This window comes from Alosa sapidissima, chromosome 24 (assembly GCF_018492685.1).
Source record: "Alosa sapidissima isolate fAloSap1 chromosome 24, fAloSap1.pri, whole genome shotgun sequence".
NCBI lineage: Eukaryota > Metazoa > Chordata > Actinopteri > Clupeiformes > Clupeidae > Alosa > Alosa sapidissima.
In genome coordinates this window covers 3,642,471-3,655,208 of record NC_055980.1, presented here as the reverse complement: position 1 = coordinate 3,655,208, position 12,738 = coordinate 3,642,471, and the positions used below count along the sequence as shown (strand labels likewise).

The 12,738-nt window shown below is 41.0% G+C and overlaps 1 protein-coding gene across 19 annotated transcripts in view; it reads left to right on the top strand.

Moving 5' to 3' along the window:
• Positions 1-12,531, top strand: part of ebf3a (EBF transcription factor 3a) — a 95,129-nt gene extending 82,598 nt beyond the window's left edge. For 4 of the 19 annotated variants that reach the window (XM_042083309.1, XM_042083308.1, XM_042083311.1 and 1 more), the window contains exons 12-16: positions 4,884-4,949; positions 5,853-6,030; positions 6,662-6,850; positions 7,649-7,738; positions 9,765-12,531. In XM_042083309.1, coding sequence (XP_041939243.1) covers positions 4,884-4,949; positions 5,853-6,030; positions 6,662-6,850; positions 7,649-7,738; positions 9,765-9,796 — 555 coding nt within the window. In that variant the 3' untranslated portion in view covers positions 9,797-12,531. Of the gene's footprint in view, positions 1-4,883; positions 4,950-5,852; positions 6,031-6,661; positions 6,863-7,540; positions 7,739-9,764 lie in introns of all 19 variants that reach the window. The other 15 variants (XM_042083298.1, XM_042083297.1, XM_042083305.1 and 12 more) reach the window with 7 other exon arrangements.
• The last annotated feature ends 207 nt before the right edge of the window (positions 12,532-12,738 follow it).

Below are 12,738 nucleotides of genomic sequence, written 5' to 3'. Positions count from 1 at the left end.
GTGTGTGGTTGTGTGTGTTTCTGTGTTTGTATTTGTATATGTCTGGGGAGGGGAAACATTCCTATTTATCATAAAAATGTGCCTATGAAGAGAAACAATTCAACGCAATTCAGTTAGTGCATGCAATCTCTGTTGGCAAGTCATCACTATGCAGTCCCTCAAAGACAATAGTGCAAAACACATACACAGACACACACACACACACACACATACGCAATCACACATACACAAACAGCTTCGGCAGCCTAGACCAATGTGTTTGGATTCAGGGAGAGCAGATCAAACTTTTGCTGTGGCGAAATAGTTCAATTAAACATTTTTCCACTCCAGTAAGCTGTGGTGATTGTAATCTAAGCGGGGCCCTCTCTGATCTGTGATTATTCCACTCTTGTTTTCCTTTCATTTTCCAAAGCTAGATCCAGTTTAATCTTTTGTTGACAAAGCTTTCTGTTATAAGTCCTTGTCTTAGCGGGTTAATAAATGAAGTCCACACATTAATATCTGCAGGGCCCGTTTTCATTTGAATTCCACAAAGAAGCCGTTTGCCTCCAGTTCCCATGTGGGTGACACATATCACAGGCCTGTTGTTTTGATGTGTGGCATAAAAGAAAAGCCACGCGAATCATTTTTTGGCCCTTTCTTTGATTCTGTCTTTTTTTCCCATTTCCCTTTGATACAATCTATGACTCGCACCCTTGCTAATAGAAAACCTGCTAATTTCCCATTTGAGACATGCAGAGCTCTGGGCTTTCTTAATAATACGTTAAGAGATTATTATTCTGCACTCAGATCCTGGGTGCTCAGTGAGAGCTGACCACCTCAGAGGTCTAATAACAGATATAATATAAATATCTATTAGAACTCAGTGTGTGCCCATGCTATATTATTAACTCCCAATGAGCACTTTGAAATGCAGGCGCTTTTACACAGCCGACTCTCACTGACATGGGCTAAACTAAAAACCCCTCAACGGCGTCAGTGCTCACTACATGATGTGTTTCAATTACATCTGGCTTTTTTCCTCTCTGCGGAGAGCAATATCTGGACAGAAAATCTTGTTTCAGTAAATGCTTCAAACTATCTATTACCAATAAAGGAAAAAGCCTACCCCGGCTGCCTCTTTTTGTGCAGATCTTGTTCTCTCTCTCAGGCTTTCCTGATCTCTTTTTGTAAGCACCAGAGAACGTATAAAATGTGCTGATAATAGAGCATTATTTTGGGAGAAAAGAGGCTAACAAAAGCAATCTCTGTTAGCGAAGCAATTCAGGAAATGCATCACAAAAAAAAGCCCCCAGCTTGCTCACCCTTGTGCACCAAGACGGGAGCCTTTCTCCTCCCCTCTTAATTCAGGTGAAACCTCACCATTGAGACTTCACAGAAGGCGATCCCAGGAAAGAGATGGAATCTAGCAGTTCCAATAAACAACATAAATATTTGATTTTGCCTTCTAATGGACCCAAATGTAGAGTTCAGCGGCATGTAAATGAAAGTGCCAAGTCATTCATCATTGTTAAGTCAGCCGTCGAGCGGGGTCAGAGCACGCTTCGCGCAAAGCTGCAATTGACCCTTACATATATTTTGAATGAGCGGAGAAATGGAATAAAGTAACATCAGCGGCAGACGTGGCGAGGAAAGGCGAGGAGGCTGTAATAAGGGTTTCGGGTAAAGGCTTTGGTGGAAGGGGTGGGAGAATGTAAAGTGTGTATTAGTCAGCCAGGCAAAGGCTGGGGACTGACCCACGCTCTACGGCTTCTCCCTGCACTGGATAATACTACCACAATATTGATTTGTGGAACATTTTCCTCCCCCATGCTCTACCCTCTTCTGTTTTTTTTTTTCATGAGATCCGTAATGTGTAGGGTTTGATGGGTAATTGTGGTGGGACAGAAAGCCAATATGGTGTGCTTGTATTGCTTTGGACACTAATAATGTTGCAGCTACATACATGCATGCATGCATGCATGCAGAAACTTCCTCCCGAATTGAAGTTTGCCATCCTAATTTTAGATAACGTCCAGATTTATGGGCTGATCCGAGGGGAGGGGCGTAAATGAACACATTTATATACAAATATCCTGCCTGGAAATAAAGGCAATAACTGGAGTTGCTCAGGTGATAAGGAAGAAGATTGCAAATGGGACTGGAGAATCCTCACTCTTTTTAGATGTTATTTGAAAACAATGTTATCCATTCTCCGACATCAGCTATGGGAGCAAACAGTGAAATGAGAATCTGATCAGTCCTCATACATTCACTTATGCTCTATCAAATAATCTTCATAGCAAATCATATAGTGGGAACCTGGCTTTTTTACAGGAGGAATTAATTGCACCCAATCCCCCATCCCATTTCCCCTTGTTTCACCTTGCAAACACAGATCTATTCCACTTCCTTTTCAATCTAATATACAAGAAAATTTATTAGAAATGCATTCATGTTGAGCAATTACCCATGCATTAAAATTCATCTTCTTTTCCCTGCTTTTTGAAGTAGCTACATCTATTGGCCCCACACTTCTCAATGTATTCATAACCCCAGGCAAGAACTAACAGAATAATTGCTTTACAGTTTTATAATGACATCAGCACCTGAAGCCACATCACCTTGGTTACCTTCTTTAACTGTGATAATATATACCACTCAAAATATTGAGGAGAGGCAGAGGCAATGATAAGACCTGTTTAAATGGTTGTCGACCATGGGCATAACAATGAACACTTGTAATAATACCTCTACCCATTTGTCATGAAACGAGTGCCTGGATTCGTTTTGAGCTTTAATCGTTTCCGTTTAACCTGGAGTCTGTTATGTCCCTGTGAAAAAAAAAAAGAAAAAAAAACGAGAGTCAATTACACTTATCATCGTGACTCAGAAATTTACATTGAAATGCTCCTCGAACACCATTCGGGCTAATCATATTCACAGCGTGAGCCGCACTGCCTGAGAGGTGGAGGCTGGAACAAAACAAACTCATTCAGAACACCCTTGACTGATTGGGTTACGTCTTACGACTTCTCCTGACACAACTAGACCACCACTTAAGCGCAGCCTGGCAAATCGGTTCATTAGTTAAGACACCTCACGGTAAATGACAGATTAAGGATGAGAGGCGACGTAATTTTCTTAAACTATCCTTATGGTTTCGCTTGCCAAGTACCATATGGACGAGGAGGGCACTGGAGATGAAGAACGGCTTTGTGAACGTGGCAATCTTAATTGTCGTAATCGTTGCTTAAAATTGGGAGGCATGTAAAAAGTGTTGCGATATGACGGAAAAGATTATGAGTAATTATTAGCAGCCCAGGAAAACACTCCATCTTACTCAGGGAGAGCGGCCCCAGCTGATGAGACCAGATTAAGACAGCTGTGCCTTTCATTGATTGTACCTGCCTCCTGACAAGTGTAATTCTTTATTTGTATGCAAAATAGATGCATGCAACATCAAGCATAGACACCAATTTCAGAGGTAAATGACCGTTTTAAGAGCCATCCAGCCGGCAACTCCTCCAGATTAGATGGCGCTTTCCTGTAAACGTATGGCGCGTGTAAGAAGCCGAAGCCTTCTGCGATTAATCTTGATAAATAAAGGATCCAAGATGGTGGATAGAGTTGGGAATGAACTGCGCATTCAGCCATGATCAGGAGGCCTCATGCACGGATGCGGCTCTCTCCAGGAAAGCCAGGAAAATGTGTTTGAAATGACAGATTTCACCTAATATCAGCAATAAGCTAGTATAGAGGATGTAACAAAATGCCCAATTACAGTTTTATCAAATCAAAAAATGTTACAGTGATAAAAATGGCGTGGCAAAATATGAAGTTATCAGTGTGGGGAAATGAAAGGAATGAGCTCCTCTCCAAATGTATTCTTTGCCTCTGTGTTCAGATCATTCATAGAAGTGAGTGGTCATTGGGGAGAGTCTGGAGAGATGTTGTTTTGGTGACGCTAATCCTTAAAAGAGGAGACACTCCAAAGAGGTTTCTGTGGTCTTATTTGAGTAGGGATGGGGAAAATGGGGAAAAAAATGGCAAACCAGCCAAAAAATCTGGCAGAAAAACACAGCACTGGAACAGGGCTGTTGGCAGGCCCGTCCTAATTTTTGAAGGAAGCTAAGCGGCAAGTTAATCCATGTTGTTGTATAAGTAGGGGGAGGCATGCAGACATGGATAAGAACAAAATTGTGTGCATCCGTGTCCCAGGGCACAGGCACTCAGCCTGCGCTGGATGGGAAGTCATTTATGAAGTCCTTTACAACAGGCAGTGAAAGAGGTTAATTGAAAAATTTCCTAATGTCATTATGAAAGAACTAGATTAACCCGAGCTAATTCACTTTATTGTTCAGAAGAAAGAGGAATGAGCATTGAACTCTCCCGCAAATTTGGGGCATGAATTAGGGGTGAGATGTTGTCTTAAAGGACTCTGCCAGTTTAATTAAGATATGGAAAATTACTCATTGTTCTTTGCCACTAAAGTGCTAGGAATTAGCAGCCAAATGCAGGGCCTGTGCCTTTCATATCTCCACGGCGTGTTTGTTTGTTTAATACCCACAAGGCGACATTAAAATGGACGTTTTATTTTTTTTTTTTACTGATTTAGCTCTAAGGTTGAAAAGTACTGAAACCACTTCAGGTTCATATCTGCTCTTGAATGTAACTAATGTGTAATGTGTTAAATGCATTTTTATTTTTATTTATAATAATAATAATAATTTGTATTCTTCTTCTTATTATTATATACAGTATAAAGCTTACATGGTATAAAAATGAAAGGTAGCCCTATGTAATTGGCTTTAGCTGCCAAGGAAGGTAAATGAAGCTCACCACAATGGCAGTGCTGGTGCTGTATGATTCATTGCATACTCTCTCTCTCATGTCTCTTTTAGGAGGTGCTGCTGAAGAGGGCTGCTGACCTTGTGGAGGCACTGTACGGAATGCCCCACAACAACCAGGTAACACACATGCACGCACACACACACACACACACACACACACACACACACACACACACATCCCTCGCCCTGCAACCACATGCAAATGAGCTTGCTTTTTGTGTACATTCTCCATAATTAAATCAGCGTTTTCTCTGCTCTCTTCTCTGGTGCGCTCATCTTCATACATTTCAAAGAGGCCTCAGGGCCATTGTACTGTAGTGTTGGTGTCATTGCTCTCAGCGAGCCTGCTTCTCTCTCTCTCTCTCTCTCTCTCTCTCTCTCTCTCTATCTCTCTCTCTCTCTCTCTCTCTTTCTCTCCTCTCACCACCAATCCTGGCTCCTGCACACACATCTGAGAGCAGAGTTAATCAGTCAAAACGCATATAACACACACACAGACACGCACGCACGCACGCACGCACACACACACACACATATACACACAGAGAACTATTTAAATGAAAGAATAACCTTGAACTGTGTCCAAAAGGTTGCTAATGCAAATTCCCAAACAAATTTACCCAGCAGTGTTGTTCAAATATGATACGAAGCTTTGATACATCCAATTGAATCAACCTGTTACTTCAATTTTGACCAGTATTGAAGCGGAGCTGAACCATATGGTTCTCAATGCAGGGTTTAGTCAAGTGTGCTTGATGTGTTTGAGCTCAAATGTCATTTACCCTTCTCCTTGTTATCTCTGTTCTCCTCTGACTGATTGTGGAAATAGTCGATCCAAAAAATACTCATGGACTATTTGAAGGAAATACCCACAAAAAACTCAATAGAATGTGCTCTTTTAAAATCCTGGCACTGTTAAGGATTGAAAGCCATCCATCTCTGTGTGTGTGTGTGTGCGCGCCCGTGTTGAAAACCAATGAGGAGCCCAGCATAACAAATGTCTCCCCTTTCTGTCTCCAGGAGATCATTCTGAAGAGGGCGGCCGACATCGCAGAGGCCTTGTACAGCGTCCCCCGCAACCACAACCAGATCCCCTCGCTCGCCAACACCGCGTCCCACGGAGGCATGATGGGAGTCAACTCCTTCGGCAGTCAACTGGCAGTCAACGTCTCGGAGACATCTCAGGGTAATGACCTGGGTATGTAGCCATGAGTGAAGATAAGCTGCACACAAAACAACAACTAATCTATCTTTTAACCTTTAAGTATTACCTGGCCAGCCCCTCAATGTGGGCAGTTTTTTTCCTGGCCGTCCTGTTGCAGCTCTATCTTCCCTGGCTGTCTCTAATTAATCTCCCAGGAGGTTGCCTGACACTGTCACTACCTTCCCTGTATGCCTGGCAGTGAGTGACCGCTCCTGCTATTCACTCAGTGCCACCGCTGATAATAGCTTCACATCTGTTCTCTGTTGCCACTGCTAAGATCAGGGGCGATCATCATGGCTGCCTTCTCACACGCGGGCTCATGAATACGCACATGTGTAACCCTCTCCTTGACACACACCTTTATGTGTCTTATTAAGACGTGTAGCCACACACACACACACACACACACACACACACACACACACACACACACACAATGTTAAGTCCCGCTGTCAAGTGCATTCATGGGAAGATAGTAAAGCACAAGTGTCACTCTGAGAATAAAAGAGACTGGCATCTGTGGACAGAGGAAGGCTTCTACCTGTGGAGGAAACCAGAGCCCCAAGTTGTACTCCATCCCCTGGCGTATGGCACGGTCCTGTTAACCCTCGCCTCTCCTCCACAGTGGGCTATAGCCGCAACACGAGCAGCGTATCCCCCCGCGGCTACGTCCCCAGCAGCACCCCGCAGCAGTCCAACTACAACACAGTAAGCAACAGCATGAACGGCTACGGCAATGCGGGCATGCCCAACCTGGGCGTTCCCAGCTCACCGGGATTCCTCAACGGCTCCTCTGCCAACTCCCCCTACGGCAGTAAGTATCAAGGTAATGCCCTCTCCTTCCACTTCTCTCCAAACCTCTGGTGCCTTTGTTGTTTTTGACACTCCTCTATTTTTTTTGTGTTTTGTTGTTTTGTTTGTTTTTTTATGTTGTGAATGTGTGCTACTGGATAAAAGGAGGGGTGACTCTGGAGGCTGAACACCCAAAGACATTTACAATTTGACCTCAAAAAACAAACAAACAATAAAATAACAAACAGCCAATAGCCAATCAATGACAAATGAAAAACAACAATTCAAATAGAAAAAGTCTGTCCAACTTATGGAGTAGGCCACTAGACAAATCTGAGAAACAATAAGGTGGACACAACAAATCCCCACAAATTTCCATAGTCAGAGTCTATTGGAAAACCTATTATCCAGAGAGTGGCCAAGGCAGGACACTACACACCACATTTCAACTCATATTCATCAGCACTTTCCCCCAAAGTTTTATTTTTCAATCCATATTCTGAGCAAAGTTTGATTCTTTTCCCCCTCAAAAACCCATATCATTCAAGTATTTTTTCACCGCGCATTCATGGTCATTTCCCTAATTCCTTCCTCATTCCCATATTTGATTTGAAAAAGAGGCAAGGCCCGAACCAATTCTAAATCAGTCTTTTTTGATTCGTCTATGCCGTGAACAGCTCTCTGAGTGGTGACTATTTTTGCTTTATTGCAGTAGTGCCGTCAAGCCCTACCATGGCAGCCTCTTCGGTCAGCCTCTCTTCAAACTGTAGCAGTACACACGGCATTTTCTCATTCTCACCTGCCAATGTCATCTCTGCAGTGAAACAAAAGAGCGCCTTTGCCCCTGTTGTCAGACCCCAAGCCTCTCCACCTCCTTCTTGCACCAGTGCAAATGGCAATGGACTTCAAGGTGAGCCGCCCTCCCTCCTTTTATAGTGCCTCACCTGTTGGGTCACTGGAAATCATTTCTGACACCCCTCCCCATCCACCCAAATACAGCTACCATACACGGGCCTATTCCTGGTTTACACTTGTATGGCTGGCTCCCATCAATTATGTATTTGTGGATGGATGACTGGCTGAAGAGATGGATGTGTGTTTGGATGGATGGAAGGACAGATTATGCATGTATGCATGTGTGCATGTGCATGCGCGAGTTTATTTATTGATTTATTTATCTTACATTAATGATTAAGGGAAGTTAAGAGCCTCTAGAGGTTTCCCCTCCTTTTGACTCTCACTGGTATGGTACAGTGGAGTAACAGCATCTCACATTAAGGCCAGAATAAATTCACAAGCAGAATGTGCTAATCTTTGACAAACACACAACATGAGGTCTTCTAGTCGTCCTATTGTGTCTCCTGATAGCACAGGCCAGGGTCCTTCTCCCACAACTAATCTAAACTGAACATTGTCCACATTAAAATTCACAATCCCCCCACTCCTCCCCCGGTGGGTTGACCCCACTGTGCCTAGTCTGGGTCCTTAGTGAATAGACTTCGTGTAACTCAGACAAGCTCTCCTGGATGGTATTTTAATGTCCCAGGGATTAAAGATCACCCTGTTCACGGCCCTTAGAAAGCAGTCACTCTTCCTCGTTGAAGATCGTCTGGTTTGGAATGACTATTGTACGCAATTAAAAATTCATGTTTTTTCACTGTAGTTACTAAAATGATGCCATTAAAAGGCCAAGAGCATAAAGATTTCATGTGCTATATTGTACCCAGGCATCTGAAAATCAGCAGTATGTGGGGAGATATGCTGGGGAATGTGTCTGTGCCAGTGTATTTGAAAGCGCTGGTCTGATGAGATGATACCAGGCAGAGAGGAGTCTGAAATTGTTCGCTCAGCAGGCCAGCATAGCTCAACAAATTAAAGACTTATTTAGGCCAGTAAGAGCACTTGTATTTTCTCTATGTCAAGGCCGACTTGTTTGCTTTGAAAACATGTTTTAGCCATAGTGTGTGCATCCAAGATTAATAATGTTAGAGCTAATGAACTGGGAAATTAAAGTTCATGCTGCTACATGCATACACTTATTAATATGTGGTTTGCAGAAATTAATGAGGAATGCCATGTCATCAAGTGCTTATGCAAACTTAAAAGTACTCGAACCATGACACCACAAATAAGTTGAAAGCAATGAAATTATTATTTTTTAATCAGAGCAGCTCACTAGATACCTAATTGTCAAAATGAGTGGAGTGGGCAAGTACATCCATCTTCGGCTGCAGCTTCGAATCCACCCCCCCCCCCCCCCCCCCACACACACACACACACACACTCTCTTTGATCGCATCCTAGGCCGGGTCTTATGCGTAGGGAATGTCATCTAGGTCCAGGGCACAACACAAAAGCAAATAGGAGAATGCAAATATTTCAGCGTTGATTTAGCTCCCAGCAGTGCTGGGAAAGAGGAGGGGGAAAAAAGCCAAGGATTTCAATTTGGGGGAACCTGAGAAGTGTCTGGTCCTTGACTGGCGAGCAGAGAGTCCGTATCTGACGTTAGCAGAAGTGACCGTGTTGTTTCTCAGCTGTCAGCATGGACGGCCTCCAGGGAGTCTGGGCCCCTGTTTGCCATTAACAAAACGCTAAGAGAAATATCACACATGTGCAAAGGCAGGATGCTTTCTCCTGAAAATGTCAGAAAGCTCCTCTTTTAAAAGTGAAGTCTTTCCTCCATGTCTTGTTGGAAAAGCGCACACCTCGCAACCCCCTCCTCCCTCCTTCATACAACCACCCCCAACCTACCTTTAACAGCAACCATGTTTCAAACACACCCTCGGCCTCCATTGACAACACTTAGGCATATCCATCAGCGTGTTTAGTGAAATGCAGTTGACATACTTTCCTGTTCTTGCTGTCTTTGGTGCCTGGAGAAGTATTTCACTAACATCCTTGTTTTCTTTTCTCTCTTTTCCCTTTTTCCTCAACAGCAATGTCTGGACTGGTGGTCCCCCCCATGTAAATTGCACTTCCACTCCATCCCAAGCACCAGTCTCCGCAGATGGGCTTCAGGGGACATGTTTAGTACATTAAAGAAGATTCTGGTCGAATCTGTATCATCAATCACGGATAAAATCTACAACTAATTCTGTTATTCAGAGGGGAAAAAGACTTTGTTTCAAAGATTTTATTCAAACAAGTACAAATTGACATGCAAGCAACTTTGTCATGAACAATTTAATTTTGTTGACTGAATTTCTTGTCATATTTTCACATTTCTCAGTGTCGAAGAGGAAAAAAATGAAAAAAAGCCTATTTTGTATAAAACATTTCTGGTTTGATCTTGGCTATGTCTAGTTCTTGCTATGTGTTGGGAGAAACTTTGTGGATGCACCATTTGATGAAAAACACTGATTAAAATGCCTCAGAATGTTTCTCTGTAAAGGATGTGCAAACTGTGTGCATCTCTATAATGTGAATTCATTTTCCCTTTTCTTTCTTTTTTGTTCTTTATTGATTTGTGGTAAGAAAAAAGGGGGCCAATGCAGCAGAGCCATTAAACTGGAAATAATATAAATATATGATTTTCTTTTTTTTAAAAAGAACATTAACATGAAATGAAGAAAAAGTAAATGGGGGAGGGACAGGCAGAGGAGATTTTATCATGCTTACTTCATCTAAAATGGACTTTGTAACTTATTGTAGTTAGAAATTGTAACTTTGATATTGCAAAAATTCTTCTCTTGCCTTCAACAAGCACATCAACAGAGACAAAAGGCTACTATCTGTTGGTTTAAAAAAGAAAAAAGAAAAAAGAAATACTTCCACTGCTAGAGCTTCCTGTTAAGCAAGTGTGATCTGCAATGTTTTTCAACTTTTTGCTAGCACTGTATACTATTGCATTCTTAGGCTACTGTGAAGTCTATGTTTCTTGTACCAGAAAGTTGTCCTTTTACTTCTAGCTCCTTACTCCCTAATGTGTTTTGTATGTGGTTATACAATTGTAGACTTTTGTGATTTTGCCAAAGTTGTAGCTAAATATTTATACACTTGTCTTGAATTTTTCCAGATCCACTTAAATATTTAGTACAGAGTTTTATTCCTTCAAAAACAGTAAGGAGTAAAATAGTCTTATACATTGCAACACTTTCACATAAACACTTGCGGTCACTAAGGGGATTTTTTGTAACATATCAATTATAAATATTGTATTTATCTTTGAAATTTTGTATATTGCTTTCCATTCTTTTATTTGATCTTGTATGTATTGTTTGTCATGGCCTGATATTGTGATGCAGCACAGAGCGTTAAGCCAAGAACCATTGCCGACATCTGCTTTTTTTGTATCAATAGATTGCAATGTCTACATTTCATTTGTATTTCAAAAATTTTGTTACTTCGTCAAAAATTCCATCCTTTTGTTTGTTCATTTTATGTTTCAAGGAACAGTCAAATCCATTGTTTATTTTTATATTAATTTTTAAGTTATCTAAACAAATACTTTTTGGAATAAAACTGTTTGTTGTATAGTCAAATAAATTGTTTGTGACACATGGCTGTAATAATATTAGTAGAAAATGTGCATGTCCAGCAGCCCCAGGGGGGATGATTCAATTTGTGGTTGTAAATTTTGTTTTGTAGAATGTAAAAAGTCATTTTTACCTGCCACCCACAACTTTGCCACATAGCCAAACTGTGTTTACAGGGAACAAAAAAATATTTTAGCCTTGAACGGATCCATAAGTTAGCCACAAATGTTTATTAAAATATTGCAGAAAGTTTCTTGATTGACAACGTAATGGCGAGTGTCCTGAGAGGAATGTTTCTGCTGTTTTAATAACAAACTGAAACCACAATGCCAATCATTACTCCATTAAGATGATCAATGGTGTAAAAAGCACAAACATTTTTTACTAAAATAAAAAAATATTATTGTGACCCCTCATCTTTTGGCTTTTTTGTCATTTTCCTGATTAATTTGATTTTTTTCCCTGTACTCCCCCAGAAGAGTATGAAAATGACGAATGACTAAAGGATACATTTTTTATATCACAGATCAAACGCCAGAATTAAACTGTTCTATATTATATACATGGTGTTTTATATCAGTTCCATGATATATAGTAGCTTCATAGCCAAACACAACTCAGCATTTTCTTGCCCCATTATATTTTTCTTCTGGTTGTGCCAAATCTACAGATGAGACACACACATTTTTTTCATCCTTTTTTTTTTGCACGTAACACTTTGTAAATCTCCTGTTGTAACGTTCAGTGACTGCAGCATTTTTTGTTTTAAAAACTAAAAAGGGAAGTTTCCTGTTGGCAATCTGCACAAGTTTTTCTTTTCTTTTACCACAAGGAAGCAAGGGCAGCTGTAGAAAGGAATAAGTGATGAATGTGCAATGTATTTGCTTTGTGATAGCTCAACAAAGCTTGGCTAAGTGGGGAAGCCTGAGAAGTCACCTTGAAAGTGAAAGAAACCCAAGGTTACATGAAGTGCATTTGTGAATTTCATCATTTCTGCAATCTGTGTTTTTTGTGTTTTACACTAATTAGTCCACGCACTCACTGCTTTGTTTCCCTCGGTCAGAGGCGCTCACTCAATGGTAGAACATTTCTTTAAGGGAAACTGCATTTTTATTTCATATGTATTTTTTGTTGTTTTTTTGTTCATTTATGTCCACATTTTTACATTTAACTGTATAAAGATGTTCATTTTACACAATATTTAATTAAAGTATTTCTTGTCTGTGAACCACCTCTCCCTGCTATCTTAATTTAGATTCCCTGAATATTATTTAAATTAGCTGGTGTTTATACAGGTTATATGAATATAGAAAACAAAGGTCTTGAAACAAGGCATTGACACTGACTACAGATGAACTAGAATGAAAAGCACATACATGTCATCTCATATTTCCAACATGTTTGTTTCAGCGATGACACATACTGTATAGTATAA